The sequence below is a fragment of the Xyrauchen texanus genome, chromosome 38 (assembly GCF_025860055.1).
Source record: "Xyrauchen texanus isolate HMW12.3.18 chromosome 38, RBS_HiC_50CHRs, whole genome shotgun sequence".
In the NCBI taxonomy this organism is placed as follows: Eukaryota; Metazoa; Chordata; class Actinopteri; order Cypriniformes; family Catostomidae; genus Xyrauchen; species Xyrauchen texanus.
This window is the reverse complement of record NC_068313.1, coordinates 9,790,600-9,817,744: the sequence shown is the minus strand read 5'-3', so window position 1 is coordinate 9,817,744 and position 27,145 is coordinate 9,790,600. Positions and strand designations below refer to the sequence as shown.

Here is a 27,145-nt window from a genome sequence, read left to right as displayed (position 1 = left end):
GCTGAGTCGACCTAGGGGAGGCCTGGGACCGGTTCAGATAATCATCACTGGTGTTGGACTTGAATTGAACTCCGGTCGCCCGGTTTGTAACACAGCGCGCTAACTGCTACACTACCGCTCCCCACTAAACTGGCGTGTGCACGCACACACAATTATTAGGAACACCATACTAGTACTGTGCTTGACCCCCTTTTGCCTTCAGAACTGCCTTAATTCTACGTGGCATTGATTCAACAAGGTGCTGAAAGCATTCTTTAGAAATGTTGGCCCATATTGATAGGATAGCATCTTGCAGTTGATGGAGATTTGTGGGATGCACATCCAGGGCACGAAGCTCCCGTTCCACCACATCCCAAAGATGCTCTATTGGGTTGAGATCTGGTGACTGTGGGGGCCATTTTAGTACAGTGAACTCATTGTCATGTTCAAGAAACCAATTTGAAATGATTCGAGCTTTGTGACATGGTGCATTATCCTGCTGGAGGTAGCCATCAGAGGATGGGTACATGGTGGCCATAAAGGGATAGACATGGTCAGAAACAATGCTCAGGTAGGCCGTGGCATTTAAACGATGCCCAATTGGCACTAAGGGGCCTAAAGTGTGCCAAGAAAACATCCCCCACACCATTACACCACCACCACCAGCCTGCACAGTGGTAACAAGGCATGATGGAGCCATGTTCTCATTCTGTTTACGCAAATTCTGACTCTACCATCTGAATGTCTCAACAGAAATCGAGACTCATCAGACCAGGCAACATTTTTCCAGTCTTCAACTGTCCAATTTTGGTGAGCTCTTGCAAATTGTAGCCTCTTTTTCCTATTTGTAGTGGAGATGAGTGGTACCCGGTGGGGTCTTCTGCTGTTGTAGCCCATTCGCCTCAAGGTTGAGCGTGTTGTGGCTTCACAAATGCTTTGCTGCATACCTCGGTTGTAACGAGTGGTTATTTCAGGCAAAGTTGCTCTTCTATCAGCTTGAATCAGTCGGCCCATTCTCCTCTGACCTCTAGCATCAACAAGGCATTTTCTGCCGCATACTGGATGTTTTTCCCTTTTCACACCATTCTTTGTAAACCCTAGAAATGGTTATGTGTGAAAATCCCAGTAACTGAGCAGATTGTGAAATACTCAGACCGGCCCGTCTGGCACCAACAACCATGCCACGCTCAAAATTGCTTAAATCACCTTTCTTTCCCATTCTGACATTCAGTTTGGAGTTCAGGAGATTGTCTTGACCAGGACCACACCCCTAAATGCATTGAAGCAACTGCCATGTGATTGGTTGATTAGATAATTGCATTAATGAGAAATTGAACCGGTGTTCCTAATAATCCTTTAGGTGAGTGTATATATATAGTATGTGGTAATAAAATAGGTGAATGAAGAGGAATCTTCATTTGTTTTCTGTGGGTGTTTTTATGGGAATGTGGATCTTTCAGATCAATTTGAGGAGTGCCTATGGTTTGCATGTTCCACATTTTATCGTAAATGTGTCATGCAGTGTGGCCCTGCCTTGTCTTGGCCTTGACTTGGTCTCAACCCCACGAAGTCTTTGTCTTGTCTCGGCCTCAGTACATTCTGGTCTTGGTCTTGGCTTGGTCTCGGTTTAGGTGGTCTTGACTACAACACTGCCAATCAATTTGCAAAGAATGGATAGGGGGAACTAAATGACAAACTTGTGCTTCACTGTGTTATTGTTGATTTGTATTTTTTACACATTGGCAGATTGACTACCCACACCAAGGACTGAATGAGCCAATGATGGCTCTGTGATATCGAGTAAATAAAATTGGACAAATATGTGAGGCGATTACCAACTCTTAGCTGTCCAAATGTCCTGGACTGAAATGCTTTTAAACAGCGTCCACAACTTAGCCATGCCTCTGGTAGAATGAGCACTCAAGCGCTCCAAATGTCGCAGCCCCAAACTATTATAACAATATAATAGCCTCTACTATCCAATGAGACAGGTGCTGACGTAATAAGGGTCTGCCCTTACATGAATCAGCCCAAGAAACAAGAAGCTGATTACTCTTCCTCAATGCCTTCATTCTTTCCACGTACAAATGTAGAGTATGAACTGGACACAAACAGTGAAACCACTTATCCTCTGGTGAGGAAAAAGGCATCAGGTGAAAAGATAGCAAATCCATCGACTTACAGCTGACCAAAGAGTCAGTCACCTTAGGCACAAAGGATGGATTAATTTTAAGAGACACTCTCTATAAATCCACCACAAAGCGTGTACAAGAGTGATGAATTGACAAAGCATGTAGTTCACTAACCTGCTTTGAATATGTTATGGCCAATAATAAGTTTTGCACCGCTCATAAACCTGCAAACAAGCAGATGTTGACCCATTGTATCTGAGTCTATTCCCACATGACATGTTGATATGACAGTGAGATAAACCTTGACAGTAGAAAAGGCTTTGCCTTTATCTAGCAGAAAACACAAAACATCTTCCACTGAACATAAAAATGGAACAATGTGTCTTTGTGCACACAACTACTCAAACACAACCCATATCAGGTCATATGCGGAGTGCGTTTAAGCAGCTCTGATGTTCTGAATAATTTCAATCACCTTGGGGGGTAACCCGTGACTCTCAAATTTAGCCTCTCACGAGACAGGCCCAAAGAGCTACTCAGTCCGGGAGGGGTGAATTATTTCCCACCGCGCTTGCAACAGGAGATCCCTGCGCAGTGGTATCTTCCAAGGCTGGGCGCATAAAAGTTGAATTATCTCCAACAGCCACAGTTTCCTGGCAAGTTTGGACGATCAGTATGACTGAGTGTACATATTCTCTTACTCTTTTTTTTTTAGTTGGAATGATCAAACTCAGTTGAGGAAACTTGTAAAGTAGCACGTTTGGCCAGGGATGCACTAGATCAACAACACCCAATGCAGCACTGTCTCTCACCATAGATAAGAACAGAGGGCAATGAGCGTTTTTGTCCAATGCGAAGAGATCTACAGAAGATAGGCAGTTTCTCTCCCCTAGCTGACTCACCTGGGGGTGAAGTCTTCATTCTCAATAAAGAGGATTTCCCCTGGACAGGAGATCCGCCCCATATTCATCACTCCTGGAACATTTGTCACCCGTCATGAGAGAAAACACGCACCACTCCACACAATCAGCTGTTGTGCGAGGCTGTGTAGCTACTGTGAATGCATGCCCTCGTCTGTTTATGTATGACATTGTTGTCGTGTTGTCCAATCTGACTAGGACATTGTGGCCTTGAAGGAACTGTACAAAGTGCTTCATTGCTAGAAGCACTGTAAGTAACTCCAGAAAGAGTTATTCAAGAGTTATTCATATAAAGAGTATTCACTATCTGCCGACCATGCCCCAACATGTGAGTGATGCTCATGTCTTGTCATCACCACTTTCTGTGAAGGAAAGCAGGAATTCTCCAGAAATGGAGAGGGAGCATCCCCTCTGAAGTCACTTTTACTCTGCAATTTAAGTGATGATGAGGACACAAGTGCTGCACTGCAATCCAATGCTAAAACTCTCTTATTCACTGTAGTCCCAAAGGAGTGACTGACACCCTTGAGGCCATCAGACCCAATAGGCATAGACACAACCTGAATGAGACTTTTTTCCTGTGATGAGGAGGAGGCTGTGGCCGGGCTGCGAGGGTGCAAGTCTGGAGCTGAGTTGCTTCAATCAGCGAGTGAGAGAGATGGGGAGAAGCCGGTGATGCCAGAGAGAGAGAAACACAAAGAGCTGTGTTTGTCTCTCTCTCTCTCTCTCTCTCTCTCTCTCTGGCATCCTTGGGTGCTCCTTATCTCTCTCTCCCACTAATTTGGCAACTCAGCATCAGGTATGCTCCCTCATGGCCTGGCCACGCCCTCCTCCTCGACAAATATCCCAATGCCCTATTCAGACTGGAGAACCAACCGGCCTGACTTACTCCCCCCCCCCCTTCCCGGAGGTTAGGGTAAACATTTGCAAATTTGGTGCGAGGTACAGCTGTTTTTGGCTGTCATGATAGGCTACTATGGGCAGTGTGTGTATTTGAACAAGGGTGTCCCCCAGCCAGAATCCAACATTAACAACGTCCTTAAGCCAGTAAATTATGTTGGTTTCTATGATGGGTAAGTTAAGACGTAACGCCAGCTCACACTGTTCAGGGTCCACATATAGAGTGATCGAGCTACCCGGAGAGTAAGCAAGGTTGGCCTAAATGGGATTAGCTGGGCTTGAGTTTGCGGAAGCTGTTATTTTTTGGGCCAGGCTAAGGGGTACAAGGTATAGTGGAATCCTACCTATAGCCAAATTGTCAATAGACGAACATACTTCACGCAGCATTTCGGACATTAGTAGATTGACCATTTGAGTCTCTGGATGGTCGTTTTTTTATGATGGAAAATAATTGATTTACGGATTGAATTGTTTGGTTCAAAATAATGCTGTGAGTATTGAGGATAACCATGGATAATCAGTGTTAAGTTCTTAATTTTGGTTGGGACCTTTCCTTGTCTGCCATATAATTCAAGAAAAGAGTGACATGGACTTAATATGAGTGGAGCTTTTTGAAACCCCAATTGGGTTCAGGGTAGCTCGCAAATAGTTGGCTGTAAGGAGTCAATCCTGTGTAATGAATGTGTTAAGTTTTCTCTTTTTTGTGGTACAGTGTATGTATGATTTGTCTGTGATGAAGTTTAAGTGTGATTTTAGTCTAAATCAGCTCCCTTCTCTAGCATGATGGAGCCTGTGTGCCTCCGGATTTGGTTTCGGTGGACCCATTTGAAGATTGGTTCTTTCAGTCCCCGACAAATCTTGATTCTGTAAGCGACTGGGGTGAGTTTATTAACAATCTCATGAGGGCCAGTCCAGTGAGGCAGGAATTTCTGTGACATGCGGTGGGAGGCTGTTTGGCATGATTGTGTGAAATTGAAGTACCAGACTTTGTCACCCACACTGAGTTGTTCTTGAGATGCCTTTTGTTCATAATAGGCCTTCCGGCCTTCTGCGCTTTTCTGGAGTTGTTGCTGGGTGAACATGAAGGTTGTTCTCAAGTGGTGGTGCAACTCTTCCATGTACTGGTGTGTATTATATACTGTAACAAGTGTCATGTGACCAGGCTGGTACAGTAGATGCAGTGGCAGTGTCATTTGTCCAGTTATTAGCCAAAAAATAAAGGGCCATTTTTTTTACAGGGTACCATGACATCTAGTCCTTCCTCCACAAATGGCATAAATCCATAAAATCTAGTTTCTGTAATTTTACATGAATTTATTTATCATAGACAGGAAAAATCTGTCAAATATTACTTCACATTGTATGTAAAATTACATTTCTGAATCTGTATAAGTACTATAAATTGCCATTAAAAAACATAATATTGATGTAATCTCAAATTATGGTTAATTACCTGTAATTATTAAAGGGTAAAATGTTAAATTATGGCAAATATCTGTAAACAACAGGCATTTCATTGTTTTATGGAAAAAATGACAATTCTGAAAAAAAAAAAAATACAAAAATACAGAACATTGCCTATGAAATAACTTTTTTCTTCTTCAGTGCACTGTACAAGTAAATGTTGATGTGAAATGGTGATGTTTCACGGTGGTAAACACTTGACTGTCCCAACTGTTTTTGAAGCGTGTTGCATTCATCTGATTTGAAATGAATGTACATTTAAAAAAACAAACAATGAAATTCACAAGGTAAAACATCATATAATGGATAGCTTTCAATATAGCAAAGGGTGATTTATTTTTGTTTTTATTGACATTTTTCATACTGTCCCAAATTTTTCGGAGTTGGCGTTGTACATGCACACAATCACAGATCGTCAGTGGTTATGATATCAATATTCAGTCAATTTTCTCAACATTTAAGAGAACACCATCATAGAGGAAACAAAATAACTACAAAATAACTGGACTTCAAGCTACAAAACTGTAATTTTGACTTTGTGGAAAGGTTATGTGAATATGTGTTATCTTTGTGTAATTTGCATTGTTGCTTTAAGTGTTACACAAATTTTGTAAACATTTGACCATTTTATCCTCTTAGTGGTGGTGGTGCCAGTAATGTTGATGCAAAGCCACACCAGTGAGCCCTCCTGAGACATGTTTAACACTATAAATATACTAGCATTTGGTGACCCACAGCTCTTCTAAAACACAACACAGGTATTACTGATTCCCTGCATATTAAATAATGGTAATTTTGGAGATTATCACAGAAGGCAAAAATTGTTTGTGGTTCTTGTTGCCTGAATTTGATTATAAAAATGATATTTAAAGCTATTCACTGATGTCTTCCATGTATATTTTTAAAATAATTGAATAATTTACACACTCTTTTCAGGTCACATCATATAATATGTGTTATACATTGAGGCTAAAATCTTTTTTATTTTTAAGATGTATTAAAAAATCATACAAACTATGATTTCTTCCCTCCTCAGGTCAATGAAGGCATACTTTGTGTAAGAAAATGGATAATGGAACATTTTACTTCGTGTTGTTTAAAGATCTTGGGTACATAAGATATGCTTTCTTCAGTTTGGGATTAATTTTTTACTGTGCTGTTGTATATTTCAATGTCCTTATTATTCTTGCAGTATTTCTGGAAAGGACACTGCATCAACCGATGTACATTCTGATTTCTTGTTTGTCTATCAACTCTGTGTATGGTACAGCTGGCTTTTTCCCAAGGTTACTGGCAGATCTGCTGTCTGATACACACACAATCTCCCGTGAAGCATGTCTCTTACAGAGTGTTGTTATTTACACATATGCAGCATATGAGTTTACAATATTAATGCTAATGGCATTTGATAGGCTTGTTGCGATCAGCAAACCTTTGCAATACCACAACATTTTTACACCCAGGTTTCTAACCATTTTGATCATATTAAACTGGATGTTTCCAATGATCTTTGTTGGTATTGCTGCTCTTTTAACTACCAGACTGACACTCTGTGGTAATAAATTGCTGAAGGTATACTGCCACAACTATGAAACTGTCAAGCTCTCTTGTGTGAACAGCAATATTATTAATATTTATGGCCTAATTGTAACAGTCACAACTGTTTTCTTCCCTTTGACTTTCATTATATATTCCTATGTTAAAATTCTTATCATTTGTCAAAGAAGCTCACGAGAGATCAAGAGCAAAGCTTATCAAACTTGTGTTCCACACATAGTGATCCTTTTAAATTTCTCAATTGCCATTTTTTGTGAGCTCACTTTGAGTCGATTTGTGATTGGGGAGCTTCCTTTAGGCTTGACTGTTGTACTTTCACTCGAGTTTCTTATTGTACCACCATTTGTAAACCCTCTTGTTTATGGTTTAAACTTTCCTGATATTCGCAAAAAAATTATATGCCTTATAAAAGCCTTTAGATAAACTATCCTGTTTCTGTTTTAAAATGTTATACAGTTATTTATATTTTAAGATGACAGTCCAATTTTTCAGAGCTTTATAAAGCCATGCACTAAATGCTATTTTTTTCTCTGTCAGTGTTAGAAACACTCAAAAAGTTGTTCAAATGTAGACAAAGATTGGTCTATGCTATTTGAATGCATTAACTTTTAAAAAATGTAAAAGGGCATCATATATGAGCACACATGAATAACATAAAGTACAGATCTCATGCTTTTGAGAAATGTGAAACTTTTAAAAACTATATTTGTTTCAGTGAGGGTTTAAAATTGAAATGTTTTTTTAGAAAATCTGAAATTTAATATTTAAATAAAATTATTGGTGTCTATAATTTGTATTTCTCTTTCTTTGCCCTACAAAGAAAACTATTACTGAATATTCAAAAATAATTCACCAGTTCACATGTATTTATTAGTATCACTCTTTTATGGAATTTTAAAATGATTATGTTTGTGATATGCTCACGATATATACAGTATATTTAGTATAAATACAGCTGAGAATTAACCATCACTAAAATATCAACACAATTGGTATAGATAACGTCTAAGTTATGTATGTAACCTCCGTTCCCTGATGGAGGGAACGAGACCGTGTGTCGAAGAAGTGACACTAAGGGTCTCTCTTGAGCGCCGAATATGCCTCTGATCTATGAAAAAAGGCCAATGAGAAGTAGGCAGACAGTATTTCCATACCCCGCCCCGGACATACGGGTATAAAAGGCAGGGAAATACATCAAGTTCATTCAGGATTTTTCTGAGGAGCCGGAAATGGTCCGGCCACCACAGTGGCTCGGCTCAGCAACGTGGCTGGGAGGACACAACGTCTCATTCACTCTGGGGGAAAAGACCCACACCTGCCCAGGAAAGGGGAGGTAAAAGTGGCGAAATACATCACATGGGCCACTCATGTCACATGCGGAAAAATGGCGTGGTGGTAGATCCAGCCTCAAGGAGGGGGGAGTTTCTACAACACAGCGACCGGAGGGCAGCTGAAACTGCCTAAGGGAGATGTGGGTCCACTCGTAAGGGGACCGTACCACGTAAAATACACACAGGAGGAGTCCACACAGGAGTCCCATCCTGTGGAGCACCTATTCCAGTACAGGGTAGATTTGAGTACCCGCAGTGGATTGGGTCAGCGAATTCCTCCACTGAATTGCGGACCCACAGTGCCAGGGAGGAGTCATCCAGGGATACAAATGAACGGGATCTCCTGGGAGAGAAGGCGCACAGTTTTACCTCAGCAGAGATAACGAAGGGGCTGGGTATGACTCCTTCCGGGGCAGCACTTGCAGGTTCACTACCTGGTCTCTGAAGGGCGTGGTAGGAACCCTGGGCACGTAGCCCGGTCGCGGTCTTAGGATCACATGTGTGTCTGCCAGACCGAACAGGTAAGGCAAGTGTCGCTGACAGAGAACGCTTGCAGGTTCACGACCCTCTTGATGGAGGTGAGCGCGATCAGCAGGGCAGTCTTTAGAGAGAGGGCCCTGAGTCAAACTGATTCTAGCGGCTCGAAGGTGGGTCTCTGAAGGCCCGCAAGGACCACTGAGAGATCCCAGGAGGGGAACAGGCTTGGCCGGGAAGATTTAACCTCCGGGCGCCTCTTAGGAACCTAATGATTAAGTCGTGCTTACCCAAAACTTGCTGTATACTGCGTCGAGGTGGGCCGCGATAGCAGCAACATACACCTTCAAGGTATAAGGAGACAGCCTCCCCTCCAGCCTCTCCTGCAGGAATAAGAGCACTGACCTAACTGCGCACTTCTGTGGGTCTTCAGCCCGGGAAGAGCACAAATTTGTGAACAAGCACCACTTCAGGGCATAAAGTTGCCTGGTAGAGGGGGCTCTGGCTTGGTTGATCGTGTCTACGATGGCAGGTGGTAGACCAGCTAGATCTTCCACGTCCCATCCAGGGGCCAGACGTGGAGGTTCCAGAGGTCTGGTTGTGGATGCCAGAGCATTCCCCGTCCCTGAGAAAGAAGGTTTTTCCTCAGAGGAGTACGAGGTCCGAGAACCAGGCCCGGGTGGGCCAGTAGGGAGCCACTAGGGTGACTTGCTCCTCGTCCTCCCTGACCTTGCACAGCACCTGTGCAAGAAGGCTCACTGGGGGAAATGCGTACTTGCGCAGCCCCGAGGGCCAGCTGTGTGCCAGTGCATCTGCCCCGAGTAGGGTTGCAATGGTATGAGATTTTCACGGTATGATAACCATCTCCAAAAATATCACGGTTTCACAGTATTACAGTATTACACAATTACTATTATCAGTGAAAACAGATAATACTATTTTATTTATCTATATATTTTTTAGCAAAAACTTTACTACAATTGAAACTTGAAACCATTTATTTTATTGAAGTATGTGTAAAAAAATTCTACCTTTTGAAAATAAAATAAATAAGAAAGCTAACAGAATTATAAAAAACAGAATTATAAACAAGATAAAAAAATAGCATGTAACTATAACGTCTCGGGTTACATGTGTAACCCTTGTTCCCTGAAAAAAAGCAGAATGAGATGCTGCGCTGCTAAGCGCTAAGGGGAACAACCCTAGTTGTGACCGAGCTGAATAATGTGTGCAGCACGTCAACGAACATTGACCGGGATTTATAGCCTCGGCTGATGTAATCATTAGATGCACCTGCGGCCAGGCTATAAATGGATACATCACCAGGTGTTGTCACATACTTATTTTTGAAGAGCAGTCCTGGGACGTCCCAGCGCTTTTTTCAGGGAACAAGGGTTACACATGTAACCCGAGACGTTCCCTTTACAAAAAGCTTCACTATGATGCTGCGCTGCTAAGCGCTACGGGGAACGCAATACCCACGGCGCCGCACTTGGGGCTGTCCAGACCCCTAAGGTTGTGCAGTGTACTCACAAAAACACGAGAGGTCTCAGACATTAGCTTGAGATGTCGACTCAAGGGCATAAGAGCCCGGAGTAGCAAAAACATCTAAATCGTTACATTTTGATGAATGTGTGCGGAGAGGACCAGCCTGCCGCATCACAAACTTGTTTAGGCATGGGCTGAGATGTCGACTCAAGGGCATAAGAGCCCGGAGTAGCAAAGCATCTAACCCATGAAGTTTGATGAATGTGTGCGAAGAGAACCCGATCGCAACAAAAACTTGACATAAAAACTGATGAATGTGAGGGGAGAGGACCAGCCTGCCGCATCACAAACTTGTTTAGGCATGGACTGAGATGTCGACTCAAGGACATAAGAGTCTGGAGTAGCAAAGCATCTAACCCATAAAGTTCGATGAATGTGTGTGAAGAGAACCCTATCGCAACACAAACTTGTCATAAAAACTGATGAATGTGAGCGGAGAGGACCAGCCTGCCACATCACAAACTTGTTCAGGCATGAGCTGAGATGTCGACTCAAGGGCATAAGAGCCCAGAGTGCAGAAAATCCAAACTAAAAAAGTCCAATGAATGTGTGCAGAGAGGACAACCTGCCGCATCACAAACTTGTTTAGGCATGGGCTGAGATGTCGACTCAAGGACATAAGAGTCCGGAGTAGCAAAGCATCTAGCCCATAAAGTTCGATGAATGTGTGCGAAAAGAACTCTATCGCAACACAAACTTGTCATAAAAACAGATGACTGTGAGCGGAGAGGACCAGCCTGCCGCATCACAAACTTGTCCAGACATGAGTTTGAGATGTCAACTCAAGGGAATAAGAGCCCGGAGTGGCAGAACATCAAACTAGAAAAATCAAATGAATGTGTGCGGAGAGGACAACCTGCCGCATCACAAACTTGCTACAGAGGGAGACCTCTAACCAAGATTTTAGAGGAGGAGAGCCCTCTGGTAGAGTTTGCCCTAAAACCTACTGGCGAAGCTTGACCGCGCGCCTCGTAGGCCCGGGCAATAATGAGGATGCCTCTTTGAGGGCACCCTGCCCACCAAGCCGTGGCAAACCGCAGTGGCCACATAGAACCTGGCAGTGGCGAGGCAAGTGCCCGCTGTCAGTTCTTTCTACAGAAAATCCAGAACTGAAGCAAACTGGCAGTTAGCTGGTTCTGTAATAAGAACTTTAGTAGAGGGAAACACATGCAGGCGCATTTGTGCTATGAATGCGTTACTACGATTAGCCCCTCCTGGGGGGGGTTGCTGGGCGACTCAGGGAGAAGTAGAGGAGACATTGTGCTATCAACAGAGGCGAAGAGGTCCTCTTCTGCCCTGTAAAATCTACCCAGATCAGTTCCAAGTGGAGGGAGCCCTAGCACTTGAAATGGTCTCGATAACCTCAAGAGAAAACCCTGTGAACCTCATTTGGTACCCTTAGGGGCCAGACATGAAATGTTTCACAATTCGGGCCAAGGATGAGAAGGTCCTCCCTGTTCGGAATCGCCCAAGGCGAGCCGTCGAGAAGAGGAATTAACTCCGAGAAACATATCCTGTTCGGCCAGCGCAGTGCTATTAATAGTAGGCAAGACTCTTGCTGGTGAACATCGCCAAGACTGCCGGGAGCAGACAAACCGAGGAAAGAAACGCATACAGACGCATTCTGGGTCATGTTTGTGTCTTAACGTCCAGACCCAAGGGGGCTGGGTGATTTCAGGGAGAAGTAGAGGAGACATTGCGCCTCTTCTGCCCTAAGATCTCACCCAACCTTGTTCCAAGTGGAAAAAGCCTGGCATTTAAAAAGGTCTCGATAACCTCAGGAGAGAGCCCTGTGTCCCTCAGTTGGTACCCTTAGGGGCCAAACACGAAAGATTAAACAGTTTGGGGCAGGGATGAAATATTGCCCTGTGCCTGAGATAGAAGATCCTTCCTGTTCGGAATCGCCCAAGGCGAGCCGTCGAGGGAAGAGATTAGCTCCGAGAACCAAGCCCCGTTCGGCCAGCGCGGTGCTATCAGTAAGAGGCAAAAACCCTTGCTGGCGAACTCTGGGCAACTACTACCTTAGGGTGGAGTTCTTAACTCCCCCATTGGTATTTTCTGTCTGGACCATAAATCTGCTCCCATATACGGGCATCCAGGGATATAACTGACCTGAGTGACAGGAGCTTGCCCTGGGCCCTAAGGAGAACCCGATGTGTCAGAAATACAGCTGACAAGAACGTGGGTCTCCTTGATGATTTATGTAAGAGGCTACCGCTGTATTGTCCACCCGCACCAAGACATGGCAGCCTCAGGAGGAGGTATTTCAGGGCCAGAAATACAGCCATCAACCCGAGACAGTGACTGTGACAACCGAGCTGACGACCCTCCTATCCCCTTAAGCTGGACGACCACTTAAGGCCGCTACCCCGCCCGTCAGGGAGGCGTCTGTCGTTAGCAGCCTGCGACAACAAGACGCACCTAGAGTGGGACCCAAGGCAGAAAACCGGGGTCTGAACCACATAGAAATGGAACGAAGCCTGAGGCGCGTAACCCTTTTTAGCCTAGGGGTTTTGGCCCTTGGAAGAAATCCCCTGGCTTTTGGCCACAACAAAAACGGTCTCATGAGCAGAAGATCCAGAGGGATCACCGTGGACGTGGTCGCCCTGAGACCTGGAAATCGTTGATACTGATAACAGTGCAACCTTGACCTAGCCTGACTTTGCTCAGGGTGATCTGAATGGACACAATCCTCCCGCATTGTGATTGAACTCCATACGATGCCCCGATAGACAGTGTTCTGATTGGGAGAGAGGACGCTTTTCTTGGCATTGAGCCTCAACCCCAGAGAGATAGATGAGCTAAGACGATGTCCCTGTGATGAACTGCCAGTTCCTGGAACTGCGCTAGGATCAGCCAGTCCTCTACATAATTCAGAATACAGTTGTCCCGGAGTCGCAAGGAGCCAGCGCTACATCATGCATTGTGAATGTGCGGGTAAAAAGGGCTAGGCTGAGTGAAAGAACCTGACCCTGGAAGACTTCGCCCCGGAAGCAAACCTCAGGAACTTTCCATGTTGTGGCAGAACTTCTAAATGAAGTATAGAAGTGCATCATAAGATCGATGGTGACCAGCCAAACGAGTTGTAGGGCTTGAGACATGACCGTCTTGACAGGCATCATCTTGGACTCTAACACCCACAGGTAGTTCAAGCTTTAAGATCTAAGCCAGACGCCACCCCTCACCCTCCATGGGAAATGGGAAGTATATGGTGCGATCCAGTGAGAGCTGAAGGTCATGGACTGATGATGACATGAAGACAACATCATCTGCAAAAAGCAGTGATGAGATCCATAGCCCACCGAACCGCACACCTTCCCCACCCCGACTACGCCTCGATATCCTGTCCATGAATATCACAAACAGGATTGGTGACAAAGCGCAGCCTTGGCGGAGAACAACCCCCCACATGGAATGAACTCGACTTTGTGCCGAGGACCCGGACACAGCTCTCGCTTTGGACGTACAGGGATTGGATCGCCCTAAGAAGGGACCCCCCCACCCCGTACTCCCGCAGCACCTCCCACAGTCTCTCCGGGGACCCGGTCATACGCCTTCTCCAGATCCACAAAACACATGTAGACCGGATGGGCATACTCCCAGGCCCCCTCCAGGATCCTTGCGAGAGTAAAGATCTGGTCCGTCGTTCCACGGCCAGGACGAAAACCGCATTGTTCCTCTTCAATCCGAGGTTCGACAATCGGCCGAACCCTCCTCTCCAGCACCTTGGGGTAAACTTTACCAGGGAGGCTGAGAAGTGTGATACCCCTGTAGTTGGCACACACTCTCTGATCCCCCTTTTTGAAGAGGGGAACCACCACCCCATTCTGCCACTCCTTAGGCACTGTCCCAGATTTCCATGCAATGTTGAAGAGGCGTGTCTTCCATGACACCCTCTCCACATCCAAAGCTTTCAGCATTTCTGGTTGGATCTCATCAATTCCCGGGGCTTTGAGTTGTTTGACTACCTCAGTGACCTCCCCCAGGGAAATAGAATCTGATCCCCCATCAGCCTCCAGCTCTGCCTCTAGCATAGAGGGTGTGTTGGGATTTAGGAGTTCTTCAAAGTGTTCCTTCCACCGCCCAATAACCTCCTAGGTTGAGGTCAAAAGCGTCCCATCTTTGCTGTATACAGCTTGGATGGTTCCCCGTTTCCCCCTCCTAAGGTGGCGGACGGTTTTCTAGAAGCACTTTGGTGCGGACCGAAAGTCCTTCTCCATGGCTTCTCCGAACTTTTCCCACACCCACTGCTTTGCCTCCCTCACGGCCGAGGCCGCAGCCCTTCGGGCCTGTCGGTACCTTGCAACTGCCTCCGGAGACCTTCGGGACAACAAATCCCGGAAGGCCTCTTTCTTCAGTCGGACGGCTTCCCTGACTACCAGTGTCCACCACGGTGTTCGAGGGTTACCACCCCTTGCGGTGTGAGTTGAAGATCTCGTGGACAGGGACCTCCTCCAAACGTTCCCAGTTCACCCGTACTACTCGCTTGGGCTTCCCAGGTCTGTCCAGAGTCTTTCCCCACCCCCTGACCCAACTCACCACCAGATGGTGATTGGTTGACAGCTCTGCCCCTCTCTTCACCCGAGTGTCCAAAACATATGGCCTCAGATCTGACGACACGATTACAAAATCGATCATCGACCTTCGGCCTAGGGTGCTCTGGTACCACGTACACTTATAAGCATCCTTATGTTCGAACATGGTGTTTGTTATAGATAATCCATGACTAGCACAGAAGTCTAATAACAAACATCCACTTGAGTTTAGATCGGGGAGGCCGTTTCTCCCAATCACGCCTTTCCAGGTGTCCCTGTCATTTCCCACATGTGCGTTGAAGTCACCCAGCATCACTATGAAGTCCCCTACTGGGGCCCTATTCAGGACTCCATTCAGGGTCTCCAAGAAGGCCGAATACTCTGAACTGCTGTTCGGTGCATATGCACAGACAACAGTCAGAGTTTTCCCCCCCACAACCCATAGGCGTAGGGAGTCGACCATCTCGTCCACCGGGGTAAACTCCAACATAGTGGCGCTCAGCCGGGGGCTCGTGAGTATCCCCACAACCGCCCGTCACCTCACACCCTGGGAAACTACAGAGAAGAATAGAGTCCATCCCCTATCCAGGAGTACGGATACAGAGCCAAAAATGTGTGTCGATGTAAGCCCCACCAGATCCAACTGGTAAAGCTCCACCTCCCTCACCAGTTCCGGCTCCTTCCCCCCCAGTGAGGTGACATTCCACGTCCCCGAGCTAGCCTTTGCTGCCCGGGTCTGGTCCGTCGAGGCCCACGGCCTTCACTGCCACCCCTATGGCAGCACACCCGACTCCTGCGGTTTCTCCAATGGGTGGTGGGCCCAAAGGATGAGAAATATATATATATATATATATATATATATATATATATATATATATATATATATATATATATATATAATATTTTCTAAACAGAAGAGAAAAGAGGAAAATATTCACTGCACACTGTCTAACCAATTCTAACTCCAGCAGAGGAAAGAAAGTTTTGACAGGGTTTGTAAAACACACAGAAACAGAATCGCTCTGAAAAAAGAGTTTCTGACGACACATGGTGACGTATCCATTTATAGCCTGGCCGCAGGTGCATCTAATGATTACATCAGCCGAGGCTATAAATTCCGGTCAATGTTCATTGACGTGTTGCACACATCATTCAGCTCGGTCACAACTAGGGTTGTTCCCCGTAGCGCTTAGCAGCGCAGCATCATAGTGAAGCTTTTTGTAAAGGGAACATGTTATATAACTAAAGCATGTTAGTTTACATGTTAGCATAGCATGTTAAATTAACTACTAAATGAAAAATAACATCAGCTGTATGAGCTTTTAAAGTAATGTCCTATGATTATTAACAGTTGACATATAATGTAGGTGCATGACAGCACAGCCATACTGCTCCTGTCTGTACCTTTACTGCTTATCAACTGGTTTTGCTTCAGGAAACATTGGAAATCAAGTGTCGACCTGTCATAGATTAAACATAACCTGTATTTAATGTATCCTGGGTTGCATTTTCTTTTATGTTGTGTAGTTTTGTTCATGGTTTTCCAGTACAAGGACATGCATCAAGTGACATTATTTTTGTTGTTGATGTCAAAATCTACAGGAAGTTGTCGCTCCCCCTTTTTGAAATTTGAAGAGCATTGTTACTTATATGAGCCCCTTATTATCCCATTTGTTATCTAATATTACATATTTATACACATATTACCCAGAAGGAAAGGCTCCTCATTACCATGGTTTGGTCAGTGTGCTAGTCTTAAATAATAGTAATAATAATAATAATAATAAATTAATGTATTTATGAAAAATAAATACTGATGAAACACATCTTGAAACTTTAACTACAACTGCCACTGTTGATATAAAATGAGGTATAATAGATTCTACCTTTAGATTATTTCATATGAAACTATAACTGTTTGTCAAAATATAACAGTTACTTTTACTCGTGTAAAATCGTGAAACAAATTTGTAAAGGTGATGGTGTGTAATTTTTTATTTATGTATTTGGCGCATAGCACAGTGTTGGTCTTTTCCTCCACAGTGCTGTTTGGCATGTCAGGACAGCTACTGTTTGAGAGGATCGAATTGACAATCTCCGTAACACTTTCAATTAGAAAAGTATCACTAGAATTGAAATTGGTCAGTTTTGATGTCTGAGCTCCGCAATATCGAGGGAAGCTCAGTTGTTGAATGCGCGCACCAGAGAGAAGAGCAGAAAGCAGATGAGAAGTCTTTAGCTGTTTGCAAGATTATCATTAAATCTGCCTCGGCACGTAAATACTCGATCACTTTGGCGGCCTCCGAAATATCTTCAATGGGAGAAGTTACCATGGCATTGTTATTTCCCTGCTGTCTGCGACCCAGTCCGAATAGACCAGTTGATAAACACTGCTTTAACTCACACACACACTCATGTCAGACCCCCTCGCCTCACTTCTCTCTGAAATCTGCTGCATGTGTTTGGTGCAAGTTGATGAGTCTGACAGACAATCGAGAAGGAAAGCAGATGCACATACGCATGTGAGAATCTCTGTCCGGTTGAATTTTTTTCTCAATACCGTAGATAAGCAAATGTACATGGTATGATAACCGTCAATTTTCAAACCGTGGTATACCGTGAAACCGGTATACCGCTGCAACCCTAGCCCCGAGGGGAGCCTCTGTTCGGGCATAACAGAGCGTGCAGTGGGAGGTCTCTCGGGAGGCAAACAGATCTACCTGGGCCTTGCCAAATCGTTCCCACTGGGGGTGAAGCCTCCACTCTCCACCGGGCAAGCATTGTCGTGACAGCGCGTCTGCTACCACATTGAGGTTGCCGGGGATGTGAGTGGCACGCAGTGACTTGAGTTGGCTCCAAAGGAGGAGATGACGGGGGAGTCGCGACATGTGGTGGGAGCGTACGCCGCCTTGGTGATTTATGTATGCTACCGCATGGTGCTGTCTGACCTGACTAGGACATGTTTGTCTCGAACTAATGGGAGAAACTTCCGCAGGGCAAAGAAGAACAGTCAGAAACTCTAGGCAATTGATGTGCCAGTGCAGCGGGGCCCCTTTCCAATGGCTCGCGGCTGCATGCCCGTTGCACACGGCGCCCCAACCCGATCTGGAGGCGTCGGTCGTGACCAGGACGCATCAGGACACCTGCTGCAAGGGTACACATGCCCGCAGAAAGCAGAGGTCTGTCCAGGGTTTGAATGTTTGGCGGCAGGCAGGGGTGACCATCACACATAGGTCACTTTTGACCAATGACATTTGAGATTGGGTCCATGGGCAGGACTTTCCATCCAGCTGTGAAGCATTCTTGGTAACCGAGTTCAATGTCTCACCTTTGATCATAGAACAAAGGGCCATGCGGTCTCCGCTGCCATATATTTTGGTGCAAGGCCCTACATCCCTATATAAACCACTGTCATCATAGGTGCCTACTTCATTCTCCGCATATCTCTTATCTGTGCAACTGCAAGGAGGTAAGTGTGGTGAAATACCTCACTCATGCTATCAGAGATCCTGGATTACATGAGTAACCTAAAGTTTTCTTTCTAACGTTTGTTCGGTATCTCACAATGGGATATAGCCAAATCCTGTATTGCAGACATGCTGTCCGAAGCAAGCTATCAACCGACCTGTAGTATCCAATGTACACCCACCCAACCAATTTGCAAAAATGGATAGGGGGAACTAAATAACACCCTTGTGCTTCACTGTGTTATTGTTGATTTGTATGTGTATTTTTATTTTTTACACATTGGCAGGTTGACTACCCACACCAAGAACTGAATGAGCCAATGATGGCTCTGTGATATCCTGTAATTAAAATTGGACAAATGTGTGAGGCAATTCCCACAGCTGCCTGGATTTCCTGGATTGAAATGCCTTTAAACAGTGTCCAAAAGTTAGCCATGCCTCTGGTAGAAAGAGCTCTCAAGCCTTCTGGAGGTCGCAGCCTCAGACTATTTTAACTTAATATAATAGAATTTACAACCCAATGAGACAGGCGCTGACGTAATAAGGGTCTGCCCCTACAAGAATCAGTCTAAGAAACAAAAAGCTGATTACTCTTCCTCTATTCCTTTGTTCTTTCCATTTACAAACGTTTAGAACGAACTGGACACAAACAGTGAAACCGCTCATCCTCTGGCTAGGAAAAAGGTGGCGGGTGAAAAGTTAGCAAATTCATCGACTTACAGCTGGGAGCAGAGTCAGTCACATTAAGCACAAAAGCTATATTTGTATTAAGAAACACTCTCGATAAATCCACCAAAAAGCGCATACAAGAGTGATGAACTTACAAAGCATGTAGTTCACTAACCAGCTTTGCATATGTTAAGAACAATAATAAAGCTGCCTTAAGAGATTTAATTCTATACTTTCAACTGGCTAAAAGTGAGGTTGAGAAAGTGCGTTCAGGACCACAGACAGATCCCATTACAAAACCAGTTGTTTTGACACCCTGTTCAAATATTTTGCACCCCTCATAAACCTGCAAACAAGTGGGTGTTGACCCATTGTATTTGAGTCTATTCCCACACGACAAGCTGATATGGCAGTGAGATAAATATTGACAGTATAAAAGGCCCTGCCTTTATCTAGCAGAAAACACAAATCATCTGCCACTGAACATAACAAAGAACAATGTGCCTTTGTGCACATGACTGCACAAACACAGCTCATATCTGATAAAACACAAAGTGCGTTGAAGCAGCTCTCACACAATGAATAATTTCAATCACCCTGGTGGTTAACCCGTGACACTAAAATTTAGCCTCTCACATGACAGGCCCCAAAAGCTTCTCGGTCTGGGCAGGGTGAAATATTTCCCCTGTGCTTGCGACACAGGTGACCTGTGCAGCGGTATCTGCCAAGGTTGGGCACACAAAAGTTGAATTATCTCCAACAGTCACAGTTTCCTGTCTGTCGCTCTCTCAACGTTGTGTCGGAGAAGCGACACTAGGGGTCTCTCTTGAGTGCCGAATATGCCTCTGATCTATGAAAAAAGGCCAATGAGAAGTTGGCAGATAGTATTTTCATACCCTGCCCCTGGACATACGTGTATAAAGGCGAGGAAATACTATGAGTACATACAGAAATTGGTCGAGATGCGTGAGACCGACAAGACTCACTTTCTCGATGCCCCAGTCTCCCATTTCGGCCTCTTCAGCGACACTGTCGAAGACTTCGCCCAGCAGTTCTCCGAGGTGAAGGAACAGACGGAGGCCATCTCTCACATCCTGCCCCGCCGCAAGTCTGCCGCCATGGGCCATGCCCCGTCTGCTCGCCAAGGGCGTCCCCCTGCAAAGAAACACCAGGCTGCCCCGCCTCAACCTGGGCCCAGCTCTCAGCCCAATCATCGAGCGCCCCGCAGGAAGCAGATGCCCCCCGTCTCACGGACCACCTCGAGGACCCGGAAGGCTCCCAGGCGCTCCTGAGACGTTCGACCCAGAGCCCGAGATGTTAGCTCCGGAGATGGTAAGACCACTCAGTTCCCCAGTGGAGGGCCGGAGGAGAATCTTTTGTTGAATTCATTTCATTTGCCGCCCCCCCTAGACGGGGCTGCAGTACCCAAATTCTCAATAATAGAGCTTTCCTTTGTCTCTGGGTCACCTGGCCTGTAAATTCCGTTCTCACGGCACTCTACCACCAGATCTCAACAGTCCCGGCATGCTGGATGCGGAGCCCCCGCCTTCAGCACCAGGACTGTTCCGCGGCCGGCCGGTTCCGACAACACCTACACTGGACCTCCTCCTTGTGCAGAGCAAGGTAAGTGCTTTGAGTATTTTCTCAGCACTAGAGCCTCGGGACGCACCCTTGCCTCCCGACGCCATACTACCTGCTCCGCCCCGCTGCGAAGCCCCGCCGGGTATGTCAAAAATACTCATCCCTTTGGTGCCCCTAGCACGGAGATTGGGTGTGTGGCTTTCACTTCCCAATGTGTCGGGCTGGCTGGCCCAGACCATCCAACTCGGTTACACAATTCAGTTTGCCAGGCTCCCATCCCCTTTTGTGGGCGTCCGCTTTACTGCAGTACATGGCGAACATGCCAAATCCCTGTGCGTGGAAATCGCTACTCTTTTACTCAAAGACACGATAGAGCCTGTCCCTCCAACCGAAATGAAGAAGGGTTTCTACAGCCCTTACTTCATTGTACCCAAGAAAGGCGGCGGTTTACGACTGATCTTGGACTTGCGAGTTTTCAACCGGGCTTTGCTCAAACTCCCGTTCAAAATGCTCATGCAAAAAACATCTTAACTTGCGTCCGGCATCTAGATTGGTTCACAGCGGTAGACCTGAAGGACGCGTACTTCCGCGTCTCAATTCTGCCTCGACACCGACCCTTTCTACGGTTCGGGTTCGACGGCCAGACGTACCAGTACAAATTCCTCCCCTTCGGCATGTCTCTGTCCCCTCGCGTCTTCACGAAAGTTGCAGAGGCAGCTCTTACCCCGCTCCGAGAAGCCGGCATCCACATACTCAATTACCTCGACTGGCTCATACTGGCCCACTCCCGAGAGTTACTATGTGCTAGAGAGACCAGGAGCTCAGGCACCTCAGCCGCCTGGGGCTTCAGGTCAACCGAGAAAAGAGCAAGCTTTCCCCGGTTCAAAGCATCCCTTTCCTCGGTATGGAGTTAGACTAAGTCTCAATGTCAGCACGCCTCACCAACGGGCGTGCTCAGTCGGTGCTGAAATGCCTCACCAAGTTCAGGCCAAGGCACAACGGTCCCTTTAAAACTCTTCCAGAGGCTCCTGGGGCATATAGCATCCTCCTATGAGACCGCTTCAGCACTGACTTCAGACTCGACTCGAGCATGGCGCGGCACGCAGCTGCGGGCCATTGAAGAGGGGCCCCACTGCTCTGGCATATAAATTGCCTAGAGTTGCTGACTGTTTTTTTTGCCCTGCGGAAGTTCCTCCTGTTAGTTTGGGACAAACATGTCCTAGTCAGGTCAGACAGCACCACCGTGGTAGCGTAAATAAATTACCAAGGTGACGTACGCTCTCGCCACATTTTGCGACTTGCCCGTTGTCTCCTTTGGTTTGACTCAGGTCGTTGCATGTCACTCACATCCCCGGAAAACTCAATGTTATAGTGGACGCGCTGTCACGACAACACTTGCCCAGCGGAGAGTGCAGGCTTCACCCCCAGTCGGTCCAGATGATTTGGGAACGATTTGGCATGGCCCAGGTAGATCGGTTTGCCTCTCGAGAGACCTCCCACTGCCTGCTCTGGTATGCCCGAACAGAGGCTCTCCTCGGGGCAGACGCACTGGCACACAGCAGGTGCTGTGCAAGGTCAGGGAGACCGAGAAACAAGTCACACTAGTGGCTCCTTATTGGCCCACCGGGGTCTGGTTCACGGACCTCATACTCCTCGCGACAGCCCCTCCCTGGAAAATTCCCCTGAGGAAGGACCTTCTTTCTCAGGGGCAGGGCATGCTCTTGCATCTGCACCCCAACCTTTGGAACCTCCACGTCTGGCCCCTGGACGGGACACGGAAGATCTAGCTGGTCTACCACCTACTGTCGTAGACACGATCAACCAAGCCAGAGCCCCTTCACCAGTCATCTCTACGCCCTGAAGTGGCGCTTGTTTGCGAATTGGTGTTCTACCCGGGCCGAAGACCCACTGAGGAGCACGGTTAGGTCAGTGCTCTTATTCCTGCAAGAGAGGCTGGAGGGGAGGCTGTCCCTTTCCACCCTAAAGGTGTACGTCGCTGCTTTCGTGGCCCACCACGCCGCAGTAGACGGCAAGTCCTTGGGTAAGCACGACTTAATCATCAGGTTCCTAAGAGGTGCCCGGAGGTTAATCCCTCCCGGCCAAGACTGTTCCCCTCCTAGGACCTCTCGGTAGTCCTCGCTGGCCTCCAGAGACCTCCCTTTGAGCCGCTAGAATCAGTTGGATTCAGGGCCCTCTTTCTTAAGACTGCCCTGCTGATCGCACTCGCCTCCATCAAGAGGGTCGGGTACCTGCAAGCGTTCTCTGTCAGCGACACTTGCCTGGAGTTCGGTCTGGCAGACACATATGTGATCCTAAGACCACGACAGGGCTATGTGCCCAAGGTTCCTTCCACGCCCTGTAGAGACCAGGTAGTGAACCTGCAAGCGCTGCCCCGGGAGGAGGCAGACCCAGCCCCTTCATTGCTGGGTTGGGCAACACCTAATACCTTTGCAAGATTTTACAGTCTCAGGGTAGAGTCAGTATCATCCCATGTTTTCTCAGGTCCGAGCCAGTAGAACTCCGTAACACGCTGATGGGCTGGCCGGGTGAATCGCTTGCATATAGAGCCCTTTCCCTCGGTTGAGGTAAAATTGTGCGCTTTTTCTCCCAGGAGATCCCACTCTTCGGATCCCTGGATGATTCCTCCCTAGCCCTTGTTGGTCCGAATTTCAGTAGAGGAACTCAACGACTCAATCCACTGCGGGTACTTAATCTACCCTGTACTGGAAGAGGTGCTCCACAGGTTAAGGACTCCTACGTGGACTCCCCCTATGTGTATTATCCGCGGTACAATCCCCTTACAAATCTGGACCCGCGTTTTCCTTAGGCAGTCCCCGGCTGCCCTCTGGTAGCAGCGTTGTAGCTCTCCCCCCTCCTTGAGACTGGATCTACCACCGCGCCACTTTCCACATGTCGCCTAAAAACCCATGTGACATATTCACCACTCTAACCTCCCTTCTGGGCAGGTGTGGTCTCAGCAGGGTCTTTTCTCCCTGAAAGAATAGGAAACTGGGTAAGACCCCCTTCCCTTGATGCATGTAAGGGCCCCAGCCATTTATTGCTCTATGCGAGAAACATAGAGAGAAAAGAGGCCCAGCTAGGCTCGGCCCATTCCCAGGTTGGCAAGCGTCACCTTGTTCCCCTGTGTAGGGTAACCAGAAGGATTCCGCCGACTTTTTTGGGGCATTGGGGAAGGGTACGTGCAGTCTGACACAGCTCGTCTCCTGTGCACATAAAATACTTGCCCGCTCCTGTGTCAGCAGAACATGTACACGGCTCAGTGCATGGCGTAATTTAAATTGGACCCCTAGTGTCGCTTCTCCGACACAATGTTGAGAGAGCGACAGACGGGGAACAGCTAGGTTACGGATATAACCTCCGCTCCCTGATTCATAGATCAGAGGCATATTCAGCGCTCAAGAGAGACCCCTAGTGTCGCATCTCTGACACAAAGTCTCGTTCCCTCCATCTGTGAACGGAGGTTACATACGTAACCTAGACGTTTCCCGGCAAGTTGGTGCAATCAGTATGTCTGTGTGACCATATTCTCTTTCTCTTTTTAGAGTTGGAATAATAATGATAAGACTCAGTGGAGGAAACAAGTAAAGTAGTGTGCTTGGCCAAGGATGCGCTAGAGCATCCACACCCAAAGCAGCAATGTGTGTTTTTGTGCAATGCACAAAAGGTCGCTGCTCGCCACTCACAAGAAAAAATCTGTCTGAAAGTCGCTAGCCCGCTCCCCTTTATACCCGTATGTCCGGGGGCGGGGCATGCAAATTCTGTCTGCCAACTTGACATTGGCCTTTTCTCAAGTTCAGTGGTACACGAGGCTCTCAGAAGAGACCCCTTGTGTCACTACAATCAACACAACGTCGAGTGAGTGACAGAAGGGGAACTATGATTATTATCATCCACTGAATGAATGAGTGAATGAAGGACACAGTACAAAATATATAGACCATCTTCAAATTGTGAACCACAGCAGATCAGTCTGCAATGTATGCTTATCATAAATTGGTTATTGTTTAATAACAATAATTTCTTAATAATTTCTTAAACAAAAAATGTCTAATTTACGACATTTAATTTAGTTGAATGAGTTTTATGGTAACTGAATATAAAACTTGTTTGAATTTAAACTACAGGTTTTACAAAAGTTTACTTTTATGTTATTTATTTTGTAGTTGTTCTGTGTTACAGAGTGTTGGCCGCTAGTTACTCCTCACTGTTTTCATAACAAAGGGAACAATAATGTAAAGTGTTACTGAAATATTTGTATCTTTTTAGAAAGTAGTCATTTAGCAGATGCCTTTATCCAAAACAACCACCAGAACACTTATTACTATGGTGTATAACAATTAGTACACAGGGAGTAAGCTGTGGTTAAGAGCCATGATCAAGGGCAGAATATTGATGGCTCATAGCTCAAACCATCAAACATCCAGTTAATATCACTGTGCTTTAGCCACTGTGCCACACCTACACTATGTTTTTGTGTTTCTAGTGAAGGGAAACATTTGATGGGTTTGTACAGTTTATGCAAATCATGCCAACAGAGAGGCCTCTTGAGCTTTATGATTTATGCTATAAAAATACTAGCATGTACTGTATCTTTACACACAATACAAGAAGGTCTAATCCCCTAAATATCCCATCATTGCAGTTTCAGAGTTTATCACAGAAGGTATTTCAAATTTGCATTTTTTTTATGTTGTTAATGAAATGTAACTTTTTTCAAGATGTTTATTAGTATCTAGCATATGTATATAGTGAAACTGATTAAATAATTCATACCATCAATGATCAGGTTACAATATGAATAATTTAGAGGACATTTTGGAAAAATAATATCTTAAGCTGAATAACAATGACATTTTACTTATTTATTTGTCTTCTCTCTTTCTCAGTTCAATGAAGGCATCCTTTGTTTAACAGAAAATGGAAAATGGAACATATTATACCTTAATGTTGTTTGAAAACATTGGTTACATAAGATATGTTCTCTTCATTATGGGATTTATTGTATATTGTGCTATCATATTCTTTAATGCCCTTGTTATTCTTGCAATATTTCTGGAAAGGTCATTACACCAGCCCATGTACCTTTTGATTACAAGTCTGTCCTTCAACAATGTGTATGGTACTGCTGCCTTTTTCCCAAGGTTACTGGCAGACTTGTTATCTGATTCACACACAATCTCCCGTGGAGCATGTATCTTACAGGCTTTTGTCATTTACACATATGCCACAAATGAGAATACAATATTAATGGTTATGGCATTTGACAGATTTGTTGCAATATGTAAACCTTTACAATACAACAACATAATGACTCCCAGGTTTCTAACGGTTTTAATTGCTTTAAGTTGGATTTATCCAATGCTTTGTATTGGTATTGCTGCTATTTTAAATGCCAGACTGACAGTGTGTGGTAACAAATTGTTGAAGGTGTACTGCCACAACTGGGAAATTGTCAAGCTCTCTTGTGAAAACACTTTATCTAATAATGTTTTGGGCTTTTTCAATGTGACCACGACTCTTATCATGCCTTTATGTTTTATACTATATTCTTATTTAAAAATTCTTATCATTTGTAGAAGAAGCTCACCAGAGTTCAGGAGCAAAGCATATCAAACCTGTGTTCCACACATAGTGATCCTTTTAAATTTCTCAATTGCCATTTTTTGTGAAGTCACTTTGAGTCGGTTTGTGAATGTAGACGTTCCTATAGGGCTATCGATTGCTCTTTCACTGGACTTTATTGTTGTACCACCGATTCTTAACCCTCTTGTTTATGGATTTAACTTTCCTGATATTCGCAAAAAAATCTTATGCATTATAAAAGCATCCAGGTAGCATGTAATGTTTCTGTTTTAAAATATGTAACAAATAATTGTATTTATTTGTAACAAGAATGGTTAACCATTGTCATGCTCAACCCAATGCTAGACAGGAATAAACTTAAGCAAGTTTAAAATCACTGGTCAATCATGGAATCTATTTGTTAAGTGTTCAAAGGGAAAGGAAGAGGCATGAACCGGCTTGAAATTACAACTCATAATTTAATAGTGAATTAAAACAAAAGCCAAATAACAACCTAACATGCAGGACAGCTGCCTGAAGCTTTATCTCTCTCGAATTGTTGTCTCCGGTCACCTTTGTCCCTCACTCACCTCATCAGGGCGATTGAGGTCCAGGCCTGCGTCATTCCGGCCATGCCCTCTGCCGTGCTACACTCTTTCATGTACATTTTCAGGACATTTTTCCAAACTTTATGATGCTATGCCATACATGTATGAGTTTGAATGTATTTGTTTGAGATATTTGCATTGTACTGAAATGCATCTGTTACTATTTACTGTACAGCATATTTTTAAACTGATCACTCTAGTACTTTTTGCCACAATTTATAAGAGTATTAGGTAATCACTTTTTCCCCTTTTATATTAGAAAAAAACCTTAGTTATAAGGGCATCAATTTGATATGAACTTTATTTTAAGTGCTCAATTTGTTTTCTGGTTAGTCACAAAACAATTGTGGTGTTAATATGTGATCTTAGTATAAATATAATAGTTAATGAATAAATG

At 45.3% G+C, this 27,145-nt stretch overlaps 2 protein-coding genes across 2 annotated transcripts; both read left to right on the top strand.

The window, feature by feature from the left end:
- Positions 1–6,460: 6,460 nt before the first annotated feature.
- Positions 6,461–7,375, top strand: LOC127632084 (olfactory receptor 51I2-like). The gene has a single exon (XM_052110562.1). The coding sequence runs from the start codon at positions 6,461–6,463 to the stop codon at positions 7,373–7,375; it is 915 nt and encodes a 304-aa protein (XP_051966522.1).
- An 18,120-nt stretch (positions 7,376–25,495) lies between these two features.
- LOC127632075 (putative gustatory receptor clone PTE03) lies at positions 25,496–26,413 on the top strand. Its single transcript, XM_052110552.1, has one exon. The coding sequence runs from the start codon at positions 25,496–25,498 to the stop codon at positions 26,411–26,413; it is 918 nt and encodes a 305-aa protein (XP_051966512.1).
- The last annotated feature ends 732 nt before the right edge of the window (positions 26,414–27,145 follow it).